This window comes from Podarcis liolepis, assembly GCF_965112155.1.
Source record: "Podarcis liolepis genome assembly, chromosome: 5".
In the NCBI taxonomy this organism is placed as follows: domain Eukaryota; kingdom Metazoa; phylum Chordata; class Lepidosauria; order Squamata; family Lacertidae; genus Podarcis; species Podarcis liolepis.
The window spans coordinates 54,750,394-54,766,833 of record NC_139556.1 but is presented as its reverse complement, the minus strand read 5'-3'; the positions used below and the strand labels follow the sequence as shown (position 1 = coordinate 54,766,833).

General features: G+C 42.6%; 2 protein-coding genes across 4 annotated transcripts in view; one reads left to right on the top strand and one right to left on the bottom strand.

Annotated features, from left to right (window-relative positions):
* Positions 1–8,094, bottom strand: part of GPAM (glycerol-3-phosphate acyltransferase, mitochondrial) — a 34,956-nt gene extending 26,862 nt beyond the window's left edge. Inside the window, exons 1-5 of one of the 3 annotated variants that reach the window (XM_083504785.1) lie at positions 7,868–8,094; positions 5,086–5,213; positions 3,405–3,527; positions 3,113–3,186; positions 41–154 (exon numbers count right to left, since the gene is read on the bottom strand). In XM_083504785.1, coding sequence (XP_083360911.1) covers positions 41–154; positions 3,113–3,186; positions 3,405–3,527; positions 5,086–5,184 — 410 coding nt within the window. In that variant the 5' untranslated portion in view covers positions 5,185–5,213; positions 7,868–8,094. Of the gene's footprint in view, positions 1–40; positions 155–3,112; positions 3,187–3,404; positions 3,528–5,085; positions 5,214–7,371; positions 7,745–7,867 lie in introns of those variants that run through there. The other 2 variants (XM_083504783.1, XM_083504784.1) reach the window with 2 other exon arrangements.
* TECTB (tectorin beta) overlaps positions 5,273–16,440 on the top strand; it is a 36,429-nt gene continuing 25,261 nt past the window's right edge. The window contains exon 1 of the mRNA XM_083505014.1: positions 5,273–5,598. The gene's annotated coding sequence lies outside the window, so the exon portion shown is untranslated. The remainder of the gene's footprint in view (positions 5,599–16,440) is intronic.

Below are 16,440 nucleotides of genomic sequence, written 5' to 3'. Positions count from 1 at the left end.
ATGGAACTTTACAAAAAACAATGGTATTTTAATTTCTTACCTGTTGCTTTTCAGCACATTTTCTGTCACATTATTTGCAAACATGCCCTTATGAACATCCCGTTCTTGCACGAAAAGAACATAACAGAGTCGCCGGGCAAGCCAACCTCTGTGCCTGCAACAATACACAGTAACTTAGCAAAACACAACCATGAGAAATATTGCATTCAATATTGTCAATCATGTCCCTATCAGAACTAACTTTAATTGGTTAATTGATTAAATAGGTAGGAGTCAATCAGAAATTGGTGAGGCTAAGAGTTAAAGCAAACACTTTTTTTGTTTAAAGGCTAGTTTGGTCAAGTGTGTATGTATTACACAGTATGCAAAAGAAAATATTAAAGCAATCTTCCTTCCAAGCTTTTGTTTATTAAGCTGTTAAATTATTCTCAGATACTTGTTACCCCAAAGATACTCCTCAGATATTGACCCCAAAGCCACACATTATATTAACCAATCAAAGCAAATACAAATTCTCACCTTGGACATCATTGCACTTCAATAAAAAAATCATGTACATGTGTATTTTAAATGAATATGAACAGGTCTTATGGGGTTTGAACTTTCCACTTAGAAGACTTTTTCATTTAAAGGTCTAGGAGTTGTTTCAGATTATGTAATTAATTCAGAGATATGCAAGCAAAGTTCTGCTCCTGCAATGGATTTTACCCACTTCTCTTGCTGACGGCAGCATATCCCAGTAACTGCTTGAGCATAAGGAAATCTTACAGAATTGTGGGCTATGATGAAGATAGAGGGACTGCAGTGGTTGTGGGGGTGGAATGTAGGGAAGCTGCACTGCATGACTAGAAGTGCCTTTCTACTCATCCATAGGTACCACTAGAGCCAATCTTCTATCCTTTAATTCAGGAATAGGGCACTTGTGGCCCCTGACATGTCACTCCTATCATTCCTGACCCTTGGCTGTGTTGAAAGTTGGAGCCCACTAACATTTGGAGAGTCACATGTCTGCCACCCTTGCTTTAATGCATGGTTAAGGTTCCTTTAAGAATGAAATGAAGACACTGTCTTCGAATCTAAATGGCCTTCAAAGCCATTACAATGTGAAAATCATATTGATGGCTGCCTAGTACCAGAAAATATTGGTAAGTAGATGCTTGCAAACCTTAAAATGTGATGGAATTCTGAGGAACAAATCCATTGCATTTGCAACCAACAAATGTTTTACAGCCCATTAATGTATTGATTTTGCATGTACTATTTTTAAATGTACTATTTAACAGACTCTCTCTGTGAACAGAGTCCCGAATACATTAATCCTTTTCTGATATGACTGTCTACTAAAGAGAACAAAAGAAAAATCTAAGTTGTGCTAACACTGCATTTTGCTGCTGCTGCTGCTGTTTAATAAAAGTCTGGAACTTTCAAAGCTATTTTAAGTTAAGTATTCAGCAATTTATTCATTCAAAAGTATGTCTATATTCTTACAATTCAACAGATATCTGGTCTTACCATAAGATTTGATTAGAAAGAAACTCACGAGTAGCTTTACTATGTCCTTTGGGGGATCAAGTTCCAGTAATTTAGCTTGAAAGAAAAATGCTATAGGCCATCCTTCGCCAACCTGGTGCTTGCTGAAACCTGTAATTCTTTCCTCACTTCTGTTACATGTTTTCTTGGTCAGAGAATGAGATATACATCTTGCTGATCAAAATCTATTCTTTCCAACACTCCAGGTTTTGTACCAAAAAAATTGCAATTTTTTGTGCAGCATTTTAGGTTTTTTTTATAATCACCATATATTCAGAGATGAAAGTATTTAAAATGTGTAAGTGAAAGTCAAAAGCCACATAATGAATAAGATTTACTATCCGGATTTACTAATACGCAATTTCATCAAGTCTGATGAAACCAGCATCTGTTACAAAAACTGTACCCAATATTGTTGCAGTACCATCGTAGGAGTGGACTTCACAACTGGCTAGTAGAAAATTTGGCTGACAAAAAATCCAGTTACATTTTGGGGATCCTGCTTTTTAGTTGACAGCAACTATTTATGTTAGTAGTGCAAGCTCAACCTGTACATTTGTGATTCCGCAATGAGTACCTCAAGTGAACTCATTGTTTCTCATTACTGTAAGCCAGAGCTTTCCAAACTTTTCATGTTGGTGCCACACTTTTTAGACATGCATCATTTTGTGACGTGGTAATTCAGCTTTATTAGCAAACCGAAGGTTAAACTAACTCCTTTCCAGCCCTGGGAAGCACGCGGGGAGTGTTTGTGCGACACACCTACACACTGCAGTCGACACACTAATGCGTCATGACACACAGTTCAGATAGCTCTGCTCTAAGTCACTCTCAAGTATGTATGTATGAGCTGCAAGCCAATACGTAGCCTATTCTGGAAGTTAATTCAGTAAAAGAACAACATTAACACATCTTGATTTTCATTCTTGTTGCTTATCCACAAAAATAATACAATACATATTGGCTTGGCCAATTTAACTACTGTTTAAAACAACCTATGGTGTACTTTAGGTGTGAGTAACAGAATCCAAGTTGCATACCATATCCACTTTTGAGAGGTGGGCGGAACTGCTCACCCGTCAGTCACCAGATGGTACATGACATTAGGCAATTCAACTTCAAATGCAGAATCGGAAGCACATTTTTTCATTTAAAAATCTGGATTGAAGCAGGGATTCCTACTGAAAGCAGGGCTTGCAGCCTTCCAGGAATTTAAATTTAGAGCCATCTAATAAGACCCACTTTCTGCAGGGATCAGCTCAACTTCAGTGCCAATTTAAAAGGCACAAAATGCAGTCTGTGCTTGCCAAGGAACAATTCAAAGTACGATTGCAATATGTCAGTTAAGCAGCACGTGAGCATGGCTGGGGAAGTGGAGAGAACAGCTTCACCGGCCATTTCAGGCCCCTTGATGGGTGTGATTTGGCCCATGAGTGGGAGGTTCTCCATCCTGGGCTTAATATGAATGAACAGTGAGAGGAACCAACATAGTTTGTTTTATGCTATGGCTTAATGTGACATGCAAACTGGGCAATTGCTTTGTGAACAGTAGCATTAAGTATACAAAAAGAAAGCGGCTTACCTTGTGTGTGTTTCATTAATATAGATGACATTTCGAAGGCCCAAAGAAGGGATACTAGCATTAAAGAGCTTGTCCTGAAAGTTAAGAGAGAAACATGTCTTCCATTTCCAGTCATGCTTCATAAGGACCGCAGAGTTTATATATTATGGTGCCTTTCTTTAAAACAAGGACACGGAACACAAACAAACTGTGACAAGGCAGAATCTGAATTGAAACAATTAGATGCCAGCTACTGTGAATGTTATTACATGGAAAGTGTGCTTCAATTAGTTACGAATATAATCTAATTTACCCGGCTTTGAGGAGTGCATACGTAGCAACAGCGCCCCACAAAGGGCCGATTCCGGCCGAGTAGGGTCTCTTTCCATTTCAGAGTGGCTGATCGGAAGACAGTAGGCCTAGAATTGCATTCTCCCTAGAAAACAGTAAAATACAGTAAGTGAAGATAGTGCATTTAAGTCCATACACTCTTTCCTATATATGAAACAGAGAACGCAGAACACTTTAAAAGATACACTGACTTCAACACAGATTCCTGTGCAAGCATAATCCTCTTGCTGAAACAGATCAGACCTAGCCAAAGTTTATTACCCAATTACATGACTAAAGGTTAATCTTTTAATAACAAGATGTGATCCAAGGCCAAAACTTCCATGCCTATAAAATCCCAAAATTCCAACCACTGTGCAAGATGTATAGATACACTTGTAAAATGCCAAATGTCCTAACATGTTACAACGCTATTGCACATTAAATAAGCTCCATTTGCACAGCATTGCATGATGACAAAATGGAAAGTATAAGATTAAAAGTGAATTGTAAAAATCGAAGATTGCTGTGAATTTTGTGCTTAAATATTCCATTTACTATATCTATCAATTTATCTTCCTGACGCTTGCTTGGGTGTTTTTTTTGTTAAGATCGCATGTAGGATTTGCAGGGGAGAAGTTACCACATATGGTAATTTTTTAAAAGCATATAGTGTGATGGGGAAATGCATAAAAACAAACAAGCGCTGCAATCCTATGTACACTTGCTTGGGAGACCCATGACAATCCCATGGGCTTATTTCTGAGTACACATGCCCAGGGCTGGCTTCTAAATACAGCAAGAATTACACGTAATAGAGGGACACAAAAAAGACTAGATCTAAATTGAAGAGGTTAGAGCAGATACAAAAGTCAGAAAGCCAAATTAAAGGTAAAGCTTAACCAGAAAAAAGTAATCATTCCACACTTTCATTAGTAGCATTTGACTAATATTCACCCAGATTTATTAAAATAAACAAAGTGAAGACCCTCTAACAATCCTACTCGTTTCTTAGCTTTTCTTACTACAATTTCACCAGGGACAGTTTGCAACACTAAACTTTTAGCTCATCTTTCCAGCCTTCTCTTTTATTGCTCTGACCATCTCTCCAAATCTCTGAGTTTCGGGTTCAAGCTTCTCCTCACCCATCAATAGTACATAATAGGTATTTTTCCTACCCTACAATTCTCATCATCTCCTTCATTTCATGAGTATCTTTATGCTCCACCCAGACATATCTATTCACTACTCTTCATGCCTATTTCAAGTCCAGAGCGTGCATTTTCAGATTTTTTAAAATCTGCATTAGATTGCCCATAAATCCCCCATATCTATTACAGTACATCTTATTTAGACCACAAAGTCATTAGTCATGGTATAAACCCATCTCTTTATGCATTATTTTAAACTCTTGATTTTTTTGCATTTCATATTTAACAGTTACAAATAGAGAATCTTTTATGTTTCAAGCAGAGATTATCATCACAGCAGAGATTATCACCAGCAGAAAAACTTACTACCCTTCCTCATAAATGTACTGAGGTGCATTCCTAATTTTCTGAAATAAGCAGAAGTGTAAGCTGATTTTCTTAACACTGGAAGAATAATTCTACACTTAAGCAACAAGGTGCTTATGAAAAAACAGAAATCTATATCTTACATACCCATTCTTCACTGGAGTGTTTACATCTAGTCACAGTGCATTCTGCCAAGGAAGAATAGGAAACATCTATTGCTCCAAGTGACAAAGCAGCGTCATCCATGACACAGAACTTATATTCAATATCATGAGCTAGAAAAGAAAAGAGTCAGTGTTAAAGAAAACAACTATGCGGCATGCCTGAGATGTTCCTCTTTCCAAAGACCACTTGCTTCTTCTCTTTGTTCCCTGAAGCTACAATCCCATGTACACACTCTGATATTCACTTCCAAGTAAACATGTTCACCATGAGGCTTTGTGGTCAAAATATAAACTTGTTCCCTTTCAGTAGCCCAATCTCATTTTGGAAGTCACATTTGGTCTTCACATCTGCTCCATTCACATATGAAGAGGGGAGTGCAAATTACTACAAGGGAAGTGAACATGAGTGAGCAGAACTGAAAACCCACACCCTTCTCTAACCTGCATCCCTGCTGCCATATCCCACACTTTGGAACCTCCTGCCTATTGGCATCAGGTGAGCGCCTTCACTTTTTGTCACTTGCTAAAAACATTTTTCTTTAGGCAAGTCTATCCAGATATGAGACACGGGCGGCGCTGTGGTCTAAACCACTGAGCCTAGGGCTTGCCGATCAAAAGGTCGGCAGTTCGAATCCCCATGACGGGGGTGAGCTCCCATTGTTTGGTTCCAGCTCCTGCCAACCTAACAGTTCGAAAGCACGTCAAAGTCAAGTAGATAAATAGGTACCACTCTGGCGGGAAGGTAAACGGCATTTCCGCGCGCTGCTCTGGTTCAGCCAGAAGCACTTTAGTCATGCTAGCCACATGACCCGGAAAAACTGTCTGCAGACAAATGCTGTATCCCTCGGCCTGTAACGCGAGATGAGTGCCACAACCCCAGAGTCATCTGTGCCTGGACTTAACTGTCAGGGGTCCTTTACTTTTTATCCAGACATATACAAACTGTCATGTGTTGTTAACATAATTTCAGCTTAATGCTGATTATAAATATTTTTAATGTTTTTAACAAGGGGGTTACTTATTTTGTTGTTTCATTCTTTTTTCAAACTGCTTTGATGTTTCATTACAAACAAGTGGTATATAAATGTTGATATAAAACTAAATAACAATTGCCATAGAAACTAGGATACAAAGAAGAAATCTCAAGACTTCAGTACTCAAGAAGCATGCCATTTTAGTATGCCAACACTGATGCTGCATAAACATTCATAATGCAATATATTATTCTGCAAAAAGCAAACTAGTGAACATGTTGATTCCCATGATCCAAGGGTGTATAATTTCAAACTGTTTAATTTCAATTCCTTTCCTAATGATCCCTAGCATCGAACTTGCTTTTTTCACAGCTACCGCAGCCTGTTAATTAGTATGGAAAAAGGTATGCTAGAACTCACCAACAGCAATTATCATCATCATTAGGAACATGATGCTCCATGGCCAATGAAAAAGAGATCTAAGGCCTTTTCCAGGCTCACCTGGAACTAAGTCACACTGAACCCATTAGGATTTATTCCCAAGTAAACAAGGATAGGGACTGAGTGCACATTAATTGAAAAAGGGGAAATTCAGATGATCTCTAGAGAAACAAAAGGTTCCTCTTTCCGACCCTGCTCTTTCGGTAGCTTATAAATTATGGACAGTTAAAACCAGGTACTTTAGCCTAATTTGAAGCAGCATCGTGTAAGGATACACAGCAGGGTCAAAAGCTCTGCTATAAATAAAGCACAACTGCCAGACGGTAGTATCAGGTGTTGAATATCTCTGAGTAGCAGAAGGCTACTGCCAAGGGATTTCACTCAAGCTATGTAATCACCAGGGGAACGGCACCCATCTAAGCCAAGTTGGCAAGATGGTTGAAAGGACTTTCACACAGGGTTAGTTAAGTACACCAATGACGGACAACTGCAGGGTCAAAAGAAAAGGGGAGAAGGAGAAGCAGCCCATATTAAAAAGGAAATTGGCTTTCCTTCCAGCATCTACTCTGAACTCAAGTCCAAATGCACTAAGCTGGTTCTCACAGCTGAAAGAACGCCTTTCATCCACTTTCTGTTTCCGTCCACTTTTATGTTTGGGACAAAAGGCACCAACATAAAAACGCAGAGATGCATTGGCACAAATGGGCCTCAAGCCACTAGGATTTTGCAAGAACCACTCTCCCCACCACACCACACCACACACGTTGCTGGTAACAAAAGCAACATACATATTTTTGCTAGAAGCCCATTACTCATAACTTTTGAACATTCTAAGGAGTTCAGCTATGACTTACAGAGGGCACATTTTACAATGGCACTACCATGCTCGCTTCTAGTACTCTTGCTTCCTTCCTCCCACAGCTCTTAGGCTGGCCAGAAAGAGGTCCAGCTCCATATTCCAACCCCCTCCTCCCGGTGCTTAATCACTGGGCGCAGCTCATCTGCACATGCATGTTGCTGCTGCTGGCCCTTGCCACCTGTCCCTTATTTCAAGGCACTGTCCCTTCCTTGGACGCAGGGCTCCTTTTCTTCCAAGTTCATAAGCAATGCAATTCGTTACGTTCCTTGCTGTGCTGTCACCGCCTTGGGGCGCGCAGCACAGAGAGTGGCAGGAGGCGATGCTGCCCCGTTGCCCTTCTCCTGCCCCGAGCCACAAGCCGCCAAAACCGCGACCTCGCCCCCCACACCCCCCGGCCAGCATCCCCGGCCGAGGCAGCACTGCGTTGGTCCAAGCCTCCCGCGCGCGCCACCCCTCTTCCTCCTCCTCCCGCAGCGCCAGGCTCGCCTTACCAGCAGCGCCCCTTCAACACGTTGCCTTCAACCCGCTGTTTCCAGGCTCAGTGCCGCCCACCGGGGCACCTTGGGCAGCCGCGCCGTCTGCGGGAGGGGGGGACCCGTCCTTGCCGGCGGCACCCAGGGCTGCCTAATCGGGCCGCTGGCGCAGGCTCGCCGGCACTTGCTCTGGCGGACTGCCCGGCTGGACTGGCTGCCTCGCTAAAGCGGCCCCGGCAGGGGAGGGCGGGATGCTGACGCGATTTCCGGAGCGCCCGTTGCCATGGCGCCGGGGACACGCTGACCCGCCTCTCCCGGGTCGGGCTCGCGGGGAGGCGGCAGAAGCGCCTGGCTGATCGTGGAAGCTTGGGGGGAATCGTGGCCTGCTATTTTTAGAGGGGGGGGGGCGGGATCAGCAGCTGGTGGTGGTGAGATCAAGCAGGAAAGAGGGAGTCGTAGAGTTGGAAGGATCCCAAGGTTAATCTAGTCCAGTGTTTTCCGACCTTGCTTCCTTCCTGTGCCCTCCATGGATGGCAGCTGCCCCCCAAATAAGTAAAAATCAATACAAAACTGAGGTTCTGCCCTAACAAAAACCTACCCCCTAACAAAAATCTTGCCAGCTGGTAGGCATCCCTCTTACTCGCTTGATGGGTAGCCTGCCCATCAGGATTTTTTTAATTTAAAAAATGTTGATTTCCCCCCTTCGCTTCTTATTTTCCTCTGTAGTTCCCTAGCCTCATGTTATCTTCCCCCCCCCCCCCATTTACATGATTTTCACCTGGGGCCACCGCAGGGAGCCATATGCCGCCCCCCCCCCCCTTTGGGAAACGCTGGTCTAGTCCAACCCCCTGCAATGGAGGAATAACAATCCCTCCTCCCATCCCCTGCCGTGCAAGAAAGATGGGGATGTGAAATGGGGGCAGGTCTCTCCCCCCCCCCCTGCAGCTTTGAAGTCGGCAACTTCCCTTGCAGGCTCACTCCTCTGACCTCTGCATCACAGGTGGGGTGTAGCACAGAGCCTGCTTTGCATAACAACCTAAGGAGAGCCTGCTGGGTCACGCCATGGCCCCATGCTAGACTGCATGCTGTTCTTACAGTGCCCAACCAGATGCCTGTAGGAAGCCCGCAAACAGGACCCAGGCACAAAAGCACTCTTCCCCACCTTCTGGTTTGCAGACATTGGTATTCAGAAGCACTGTTGCCTCCTTGTTTTATCACCCTTTCTGAGCACTGTGATAAGGAAGATGGGGTCCATAGTGATGCTTACAGATAAATACAAACAACAGCCGCTGCCTAGTCAGTCTCCCTCTCGCGGCAGTGCTTATGGGGATGCAAAGAGCAGCTGCTCAACTTTTCAGTCATCTACACTCTCCCTCTAGGTGGTAGGGATTCAGAAGGAGGAAGAGGCAGAAGCAGTGACTAAGCCTTCAAGAAGCAGCATGCCCTCCTTGCTTGCTTCCTCACTCTGGATAGGCCTGTTGGCCCCAATGCTTCCTGCAGAATCAGCCAAAGCCGGAGGAAAGGCAAGCAGGCAGAGAGAGGGTGTGAGCAATAGGAGCCAGGAACTACGCTCCGCCTCAGCACCAGATTTAGGGTGGTGTGAGTGATTCCCCCACCCAGGGTGCCAAGCCAAAGAGACACAAAATTCAGATGATCCATAACATAATATCCATTTGAGAGTGCACAGGGTGCCATATTCCGAAAGGGTTACCAAAGTCCTCTCCTGTCTGCCTCCACAGTCAGAGGCAGCAATGCTTCTGAATACCAATTTCTGGAAGCCACAGAAGGGGAGAGTGCTCTTGCCCTCAAGTCCTACTTGCAAGATTCACATAGAAACTTGTGGACAGCTATCACTTTGCTCAGTCCCTTGCTGCTGAAAGAAAGAAATGCCAAGCAGTTGTGTGGAGACAGCAGCTGCTCTAATGGCCTACTGACAACAACAGGGGTCAGCAAACTTTTTCAGCCATGGGCCAGTCCATTGTCCCTCAGATCTTGTGGGGGGCTGGACTATATTTTGAAAAAATAAATGAACGAATTCCTGTGCCCCACAAATAGCCCAGAGATGCATTTTAACTAAAAGGACACATTCTACTAATGTAAAAACACGCTGATTCCCAGACAATCCACGGGCCGGATTTGGAAGGCAATTGGGCCTGCTCCGGCCCTTGGGCCTTAGTTTGCCTACCCATGGACAACAGTCTGGGTTACCAACACCTACCAGGCCCCCACTGTCCTTCCATCATTGTTTCCAGCTACTAGCCACCACCACTATAATTTCCATGCATTACAACCACTTCATGTGTCTTGGCAGTTTTGTGATCAAGTCTCCCAGCATCTCTTTATCTCTTCTAAAAGGAGCTATAGAATGCCCCGTTTTGATTAGAGCCATGTCACTGTGGATAGGTAAAGCTTAGCCCCTAACCATTTCCATGACTTAAACTGCTTCCCTGAGTCTTCTGTGAGCTGAAAAATGGGGAAAGCACAGATACAAAATGGATTCCTATGTAAATGGTTGATTTGTCTTGACAGTGATTTGTCATTGTGTTAAGTGTCAGCCTACTTTACTCAAGGCACACTTTTCCACATATCTAGCATATCCATGCAGGAAAACAACATGCAGACCACGGCTAGGCAATGTTGTTGGACAACAGCTCCCATCGTCGTCCCTGACCATAGGGCATGATGGGCGGGACTGATGGGAATTGTAGTCCAACAACTTCTGGAGGGCACCGTGTGGATGGTACCCCCAAGATGGCTCATCATCTCATGAGACATCATATACATTTTTTTCATGCTTTTTTCATACATAAAAGCATGGTATCCAAAGGGAAATGATCATATACAAGATAGCCTTTACTGTGAGTGTCAGAGGAATGTTACTGCAGAGGATGCAATATGTGTTTGTGGAGATAGCGTTGTTTCTTATAACAAATTCTACTGGGGAGTTACCCAAGCACAAATTGAACTGAGTTAGCTACATTATCTTTTTCTTCATTTTTTCACACTCTTATCAACAAAGTTACTGAGCAAACAACATAAAACTGTATGTGCCCTTGGAAAAAAATCTCAGGAGCAAAGTGATCCTAAAAATAATATGTGTGCCTAAAAATCATAGGACCAGTACTTAAGTATTTAATATTTAAGTAAGCATGCTCAGGATATCCCCCCCCCCAATCTGCCTTGTTTTAAGAAATCAGCTTACACATTAAAAGTTATTAAAATGCAATATGAAGATAATGATAATATTTACAATTACATTTTACTGGCAGAATAATTGCAGTTTAATGGCTGAGCAAATTTCAACTCAATATATTCAGCTCCCAAATGCCTATAATATTTCAATTATATTTTTCATCAGTTTCTAAATGAAACTTTGCCCAATGGCACCTGTACTGGTGATCCAACTCTGGGTATCCCAGACTTGGGTGTGTGTGTTAATTTTTATAGAACTGTATGCACAAATAACAAGTAAAGCATGCTGTGATTTCATGTTTACATAAATGCTGGGTTAATGCTGCACCCAAATCATCCAGTAATACATGCTTAGGACAAATCCACATTTGTACAAAAGCAAGGAAAGTCATCCATTTGAAGGATCACATTCTATTAGAAGATGACCTAGATTTGACTGAAGTCAGGTTTAAAGATAAAGGACCATAGGAAGGGCAAGCAGTGATCTTCAAGTTGCCCATCAACAGTGAACACCTGGACAATAGCAAAGTACAGTACATAGATCACTTGGCCACAGTCTATTGACATTTACTTGTAAATTTGCATCTCTGCATATAAATTTGCACACAAACATTTTGGGCAAATCCGCACCCTCTTTGGCAGTATTAAAGCAGCCACTCTTTCTGTAACTGAAACAACAATATATTCTCCCTGTTTACCACTGCCTGCTCTTCTGTCCCCTATTTCAAACTAAATTGTAAGCTACTTGGAGCAAGGATCTCTTTTCTGCTCTGTAAAGCAAATTGGTGGCACTATATAAGTGACAATTAAAGGCGGGGACATGATAAGTTATCCTGCCATCGTTAAGAATCATGAATGTAAGTTTAAAATGATGCTTTTATTTCCCTGATGTGCCTGTGTGCGCACATGTGAACACACCCACCAACTATATTTTAACTGGCAGTAGCTTTCATTTGGGAGGATTAGATTAGATAGCAGATTTTGATAACAATGCCAGTTAAGGATATAAAAATATTCTTTTCTGTATAGTATTCTACATTCAGCAATGTTCTAGTCTGTGAATTAATTTTTAATGTTTTCCTCTCTGGGGCGATGGTGTTCTTGTTATTGTTTTCCTTTTTGGCAGCTTTATTCATGGGAGAATAAATTTCCTTTGAAGTGAATGGTTGCCAGCAATGGTGTACTTACAAAAGATGAAATCCATTAAAAGCTTTGGACAAGAAATCCCTCCGTGTATGTAAAAAGGTCTCCATTTTGTATTCAGAGCGTGTGTGTGTGTGTGCGCGCGCGCGTGCAATGTTGCTATGGAGTTGAGGAAATGAGAATAGTTTTAGAATGTGCCTAAAGGCATTGGCTTCTAGGACTGCATGATTTCTTTAAAAAAGAAGAATCAGAAAACATAGTCTTTTGATGCTACTTAAAGCTGTATTCTGTTTTTATTGAAGTGATTTAGATTTTTGACATTAGCTTTGGTAGAAGCTATCTTAAAGAATGTCATTTCCCCCTTCACCTGTCTTTTAAATTGAATATGTTTTCAGTGTTCAGTTGGTATACATGTATTTTGAGTTTTGTAGAAAAATTGCAATCCTTTCTGTGGTCATGTGGTGGCCATGTGTTTGTGTGGTGACAGGCTATATATAAGAGCTAATGTAAGCATAAAATTGCATCTGATCTGTCTCTTGCAAATATCGTAAATGATTGCACCTAATATCTGCCACCTACTCTGTTTCTAGCAATTTCCACATAACTACTTTCACAAGAAAAAACAAAGACACATTTACAGAAGAATACTGTACGTTTGTTTGTTTGTTTGTTTGTTTGTTTGTTTGTTTGAAAAAATGAAAGTTAAAAGAAACTTTTAAGCTAAGGCACTGTTCAGAAACCAAAAACGCTACAGAGAAGGCAAGTGAAGGAAGGAGTCAAATCCACAAAGGATCTTTTGTTTCCTTTGACCAAGTTTGCCCTCCCAAGAATACAAACAATCTGGTCTATTTGGCAGTAGAAAGCTCCAATAGCAATATTATTGCATTTTGTATATATTACATTAGGGACATTTGCAGATTTAGAGAGCTAGTCTATTGCCTGATAAGGCTTCATGACAGTAGTTGTTCAGCTGTCTGTTGTAACCCCTTAGATAAATTATTTCCTTTCTACTTGAAAAGAAATAGAACATTTATGAAGCCCATATTCATTTTGTCATGGTTTAGAGGTGGAAGAAGTCCAAACATTATCTCAGCTCAATAATGATGGGAACAGAGAGCTCATTCAGGTTATGTTCTAAATGCTTTTATTTGTTTCTTATTTTGCATTAGCACAAAAGGGATTCAATATTACTGGGTTTTTGGATTTATCAGCTATTCAAACTTGCAATCACAGCATTGTCTGCCTGTTAATTCATTACTACTAAAGCACATTTACAAAGTCCAGGATTGCAGACTTCTCCATAGTTACTGCTGGGAGGTGGTTGCTTGGAATATAGCAGGATTGGCAGGAGATGGGGACTGCACCACCCATTTGAGTTTTTCCAGTATGCTCATCTTCCTTTTTTCAAAAAATGATGTTTTCTGACTGACAGAAACACTTGGAAAACACCAAATGTTTTTCAAGACAAGCCCAGAAGGGATCCATGCATCGTTAACTCCAAGTCAAACTCAGAAGTATGCAAAGCATTTTGGATTTCCACATACCCAAACTCAGCTTTGTTGACAGATGAAACTTCATGGCATAGCCTACATAGATAGTTGGAATTGTGGAGAGCTCATTCCAATCAACAGGGAAGTAATCAAACACACCTTATAACTACTTCCTGCCTCCAGTCAATGATACAAAGACTGCAATTTCCCAGCTCTGGATTGTGATCAAGACATAGTCATGGATTTGGAATCAGAGTACACACAGCCCTAAAGAAACTGAAGCCTTATCTGAGACAAGAGTTTTATTTTAATTTTTTAAAAATATATTTCTACGCTACTTTTCCAGGTAAATTGGGCAAATGGTGGGTCTCATTATTGAAGGACAACCCACCCCAATTGAAGAAGAAGAAGAAGAGGAGGAGGAGGAGTTTGGATTTGATATCCCGCTTTATCACTACCCTAAGGAGTCTCAAAGCGGCTAACCTTCTCCTTTCCCTTCCTCCCCCACAACAAACACTCTGTGAGGTGAGTGAGGCTGAGAGACTTCAGAGAAGTGTGACTAGCCCAAGGTCACCCAGCAGTTGTATGTAGAGGAGCGAGGAAGCGAACCCGGTTCACCAGTTTACGAGCCACTGCTGTTAACCACTACACCACACTGGCTCTCACTATTGAATAGTGAATCATCAGAACCTCATACCATTCAATGGCAAAATCGTACAGTGATCCATGCCACCACACCCATGTTGGAAACAAGTCCATCAAGAGGAGATAGAATGCCATGATAATGCTAAATCCAAAGTGAGCCAGAACTGGAGGTTGTTATGATTACTGTCAAACTCATGAAGCTTTCCATTCTAGATACTAGATGTTGGAGGGGTTTTGGATGGGCTAGATACTGTAATGCCTTCTGCCTATCCCTGCCCAGCTGTAATCATGGGGACAACCCAGAAACAGCCACCCAAATGGGAGATGGGCAGAAGCAACCAGTGGCAGCATCCCCAGCAGCTATTAGGAACTCTCAAAACAGGGCACTTCAGGGTAGGGCTGGGCTGGGCTCAGATAGGATGTGATTGCAAAGACCCTGATTTGGGTCTCTTTGCTGTGCCAGCATGGGAGCTAGCTCAGTAAAGAGACATTATTCCCTGTCCGACCTTCTGTCCTGGCTGGCACAAATGGCAGCATTGGAGCTGCCCAGAGTAACTGGGACAACCCAGTAAGATGGGTGTGGTACAAGTAATAAATTAGCAGTAGTAGTGGCTACAAGTCCTGCCACTACCAGCCATTCATCTGGATTGGTAATGATCAGCAAATCCTGCAGTCTCTTGCCTAGATGATATATGAAATGTCTTGATGCACTTCATGTATTTGCTGTTTAGTCGTTTAGTCGTGTCCGACTCTTTGTGACCCCATGGACCAGAGCACGCCAGGCACTTCTGTCCTCCACTGCCTCCCGCAGTTTGATCAAACTCATGCTGGTAGCTTCAAAAACACCATCTCATCCTCTGTTGTCCCCTTCTCCTTGTGCCCTCAATCTTTCCCAACATCAGGTTCTTTTCCAAGGAGTCTTCTCTTCTCATGAGGTGGCCAGAATGTTGGAGCCTCAGCTTCACGATCTGTCCTTCCAGTGAGCACTCAGGGCTGATTTCCTTAAAAATGGATACGTTTGATCTTCTTGCAGTCCATGGGACTCTCAAGAGTCTTCTCCAGCACCATAATTCAAAAGCATCAATTCTTCGGCAATCAGCCTTCTTTATAGTCCAGCTCTCACTTCCATACATCACTACTGGGAAAACCATAGCTTTTACTATACGGACCTTTGTTGGCAAGGTGATGTCTCTACTTTTTAAGATGCTGTCTAGGTTTGTCATTGCTTTTCTCTTTTTAATTAAAAAAAGTTAAAATGGCAACACAGAGGCCACCATTCAGGGAATGGGGACCATTGCATCGAGGGAAGGGAACTAACCACCACCGCCAGTCTGCCATGCCATGCCATAGAATTGCCACTTGCGAAACTTCTGTTCACTTAGGAAATCTGAGTGAGGGCATCTGCTGTTGGCTGCCTTTTCAACTTTGTCTTCCTGAACAGCGCTTCTCACAGCTGCCACCTTGCTGTAGAAAATGAGAGGCGCACATAAATGAGGAAGCAGGCAAAAGCAACAGTAATGTTGGGAAATACTCAGGTTTGTAACCACAGTGGTACAGCGAGAGCTGGACCTTGCGGCTGATGCCCAGGACCCAACAATCCAGGGGCTGCCTAGATGACCATTTGGAGAACAACAGATACAGTGGTGCCTCGCAAGACGAAATTCATCCGTTCCGCGAGTCTCTTCGTCTAGCGGTTTTTTCGTCTTGCGAAGCAACCCTATTAGCGGATTAGCAGATTAGCGCTATTAGCGGTTTAGCGGCTATTAAAGGCTTAGCGGCTATTAAAGGCTTAGCGGATTAGCAGCTAAAAGGCTATTAGCAGCTTAGCGGCTTAGAAAAAGGAAAGCGGGGGAAAATTGGAACACTCGCAAGACGTTTTCGTCTTGCAAAGCAAGCCCATAGGGAAAATCGTCTTGCGAAGCAGCTCAAAAACGGAAAACCCTTTCGTCTAGCGGGTTTTCTGTCTTGCGAGGCATTCATCTTGCGGGGCACCACTGTAATTGTGGAGGGGGGAGGATATAGCATGGCAAACAGGCCCTGCATCTACCCCTGTGCTGGCATGCACATCCCAGGGCATTGGTTATTACAGCATCCTTATGATCCTTTTTTCAAAAACACATT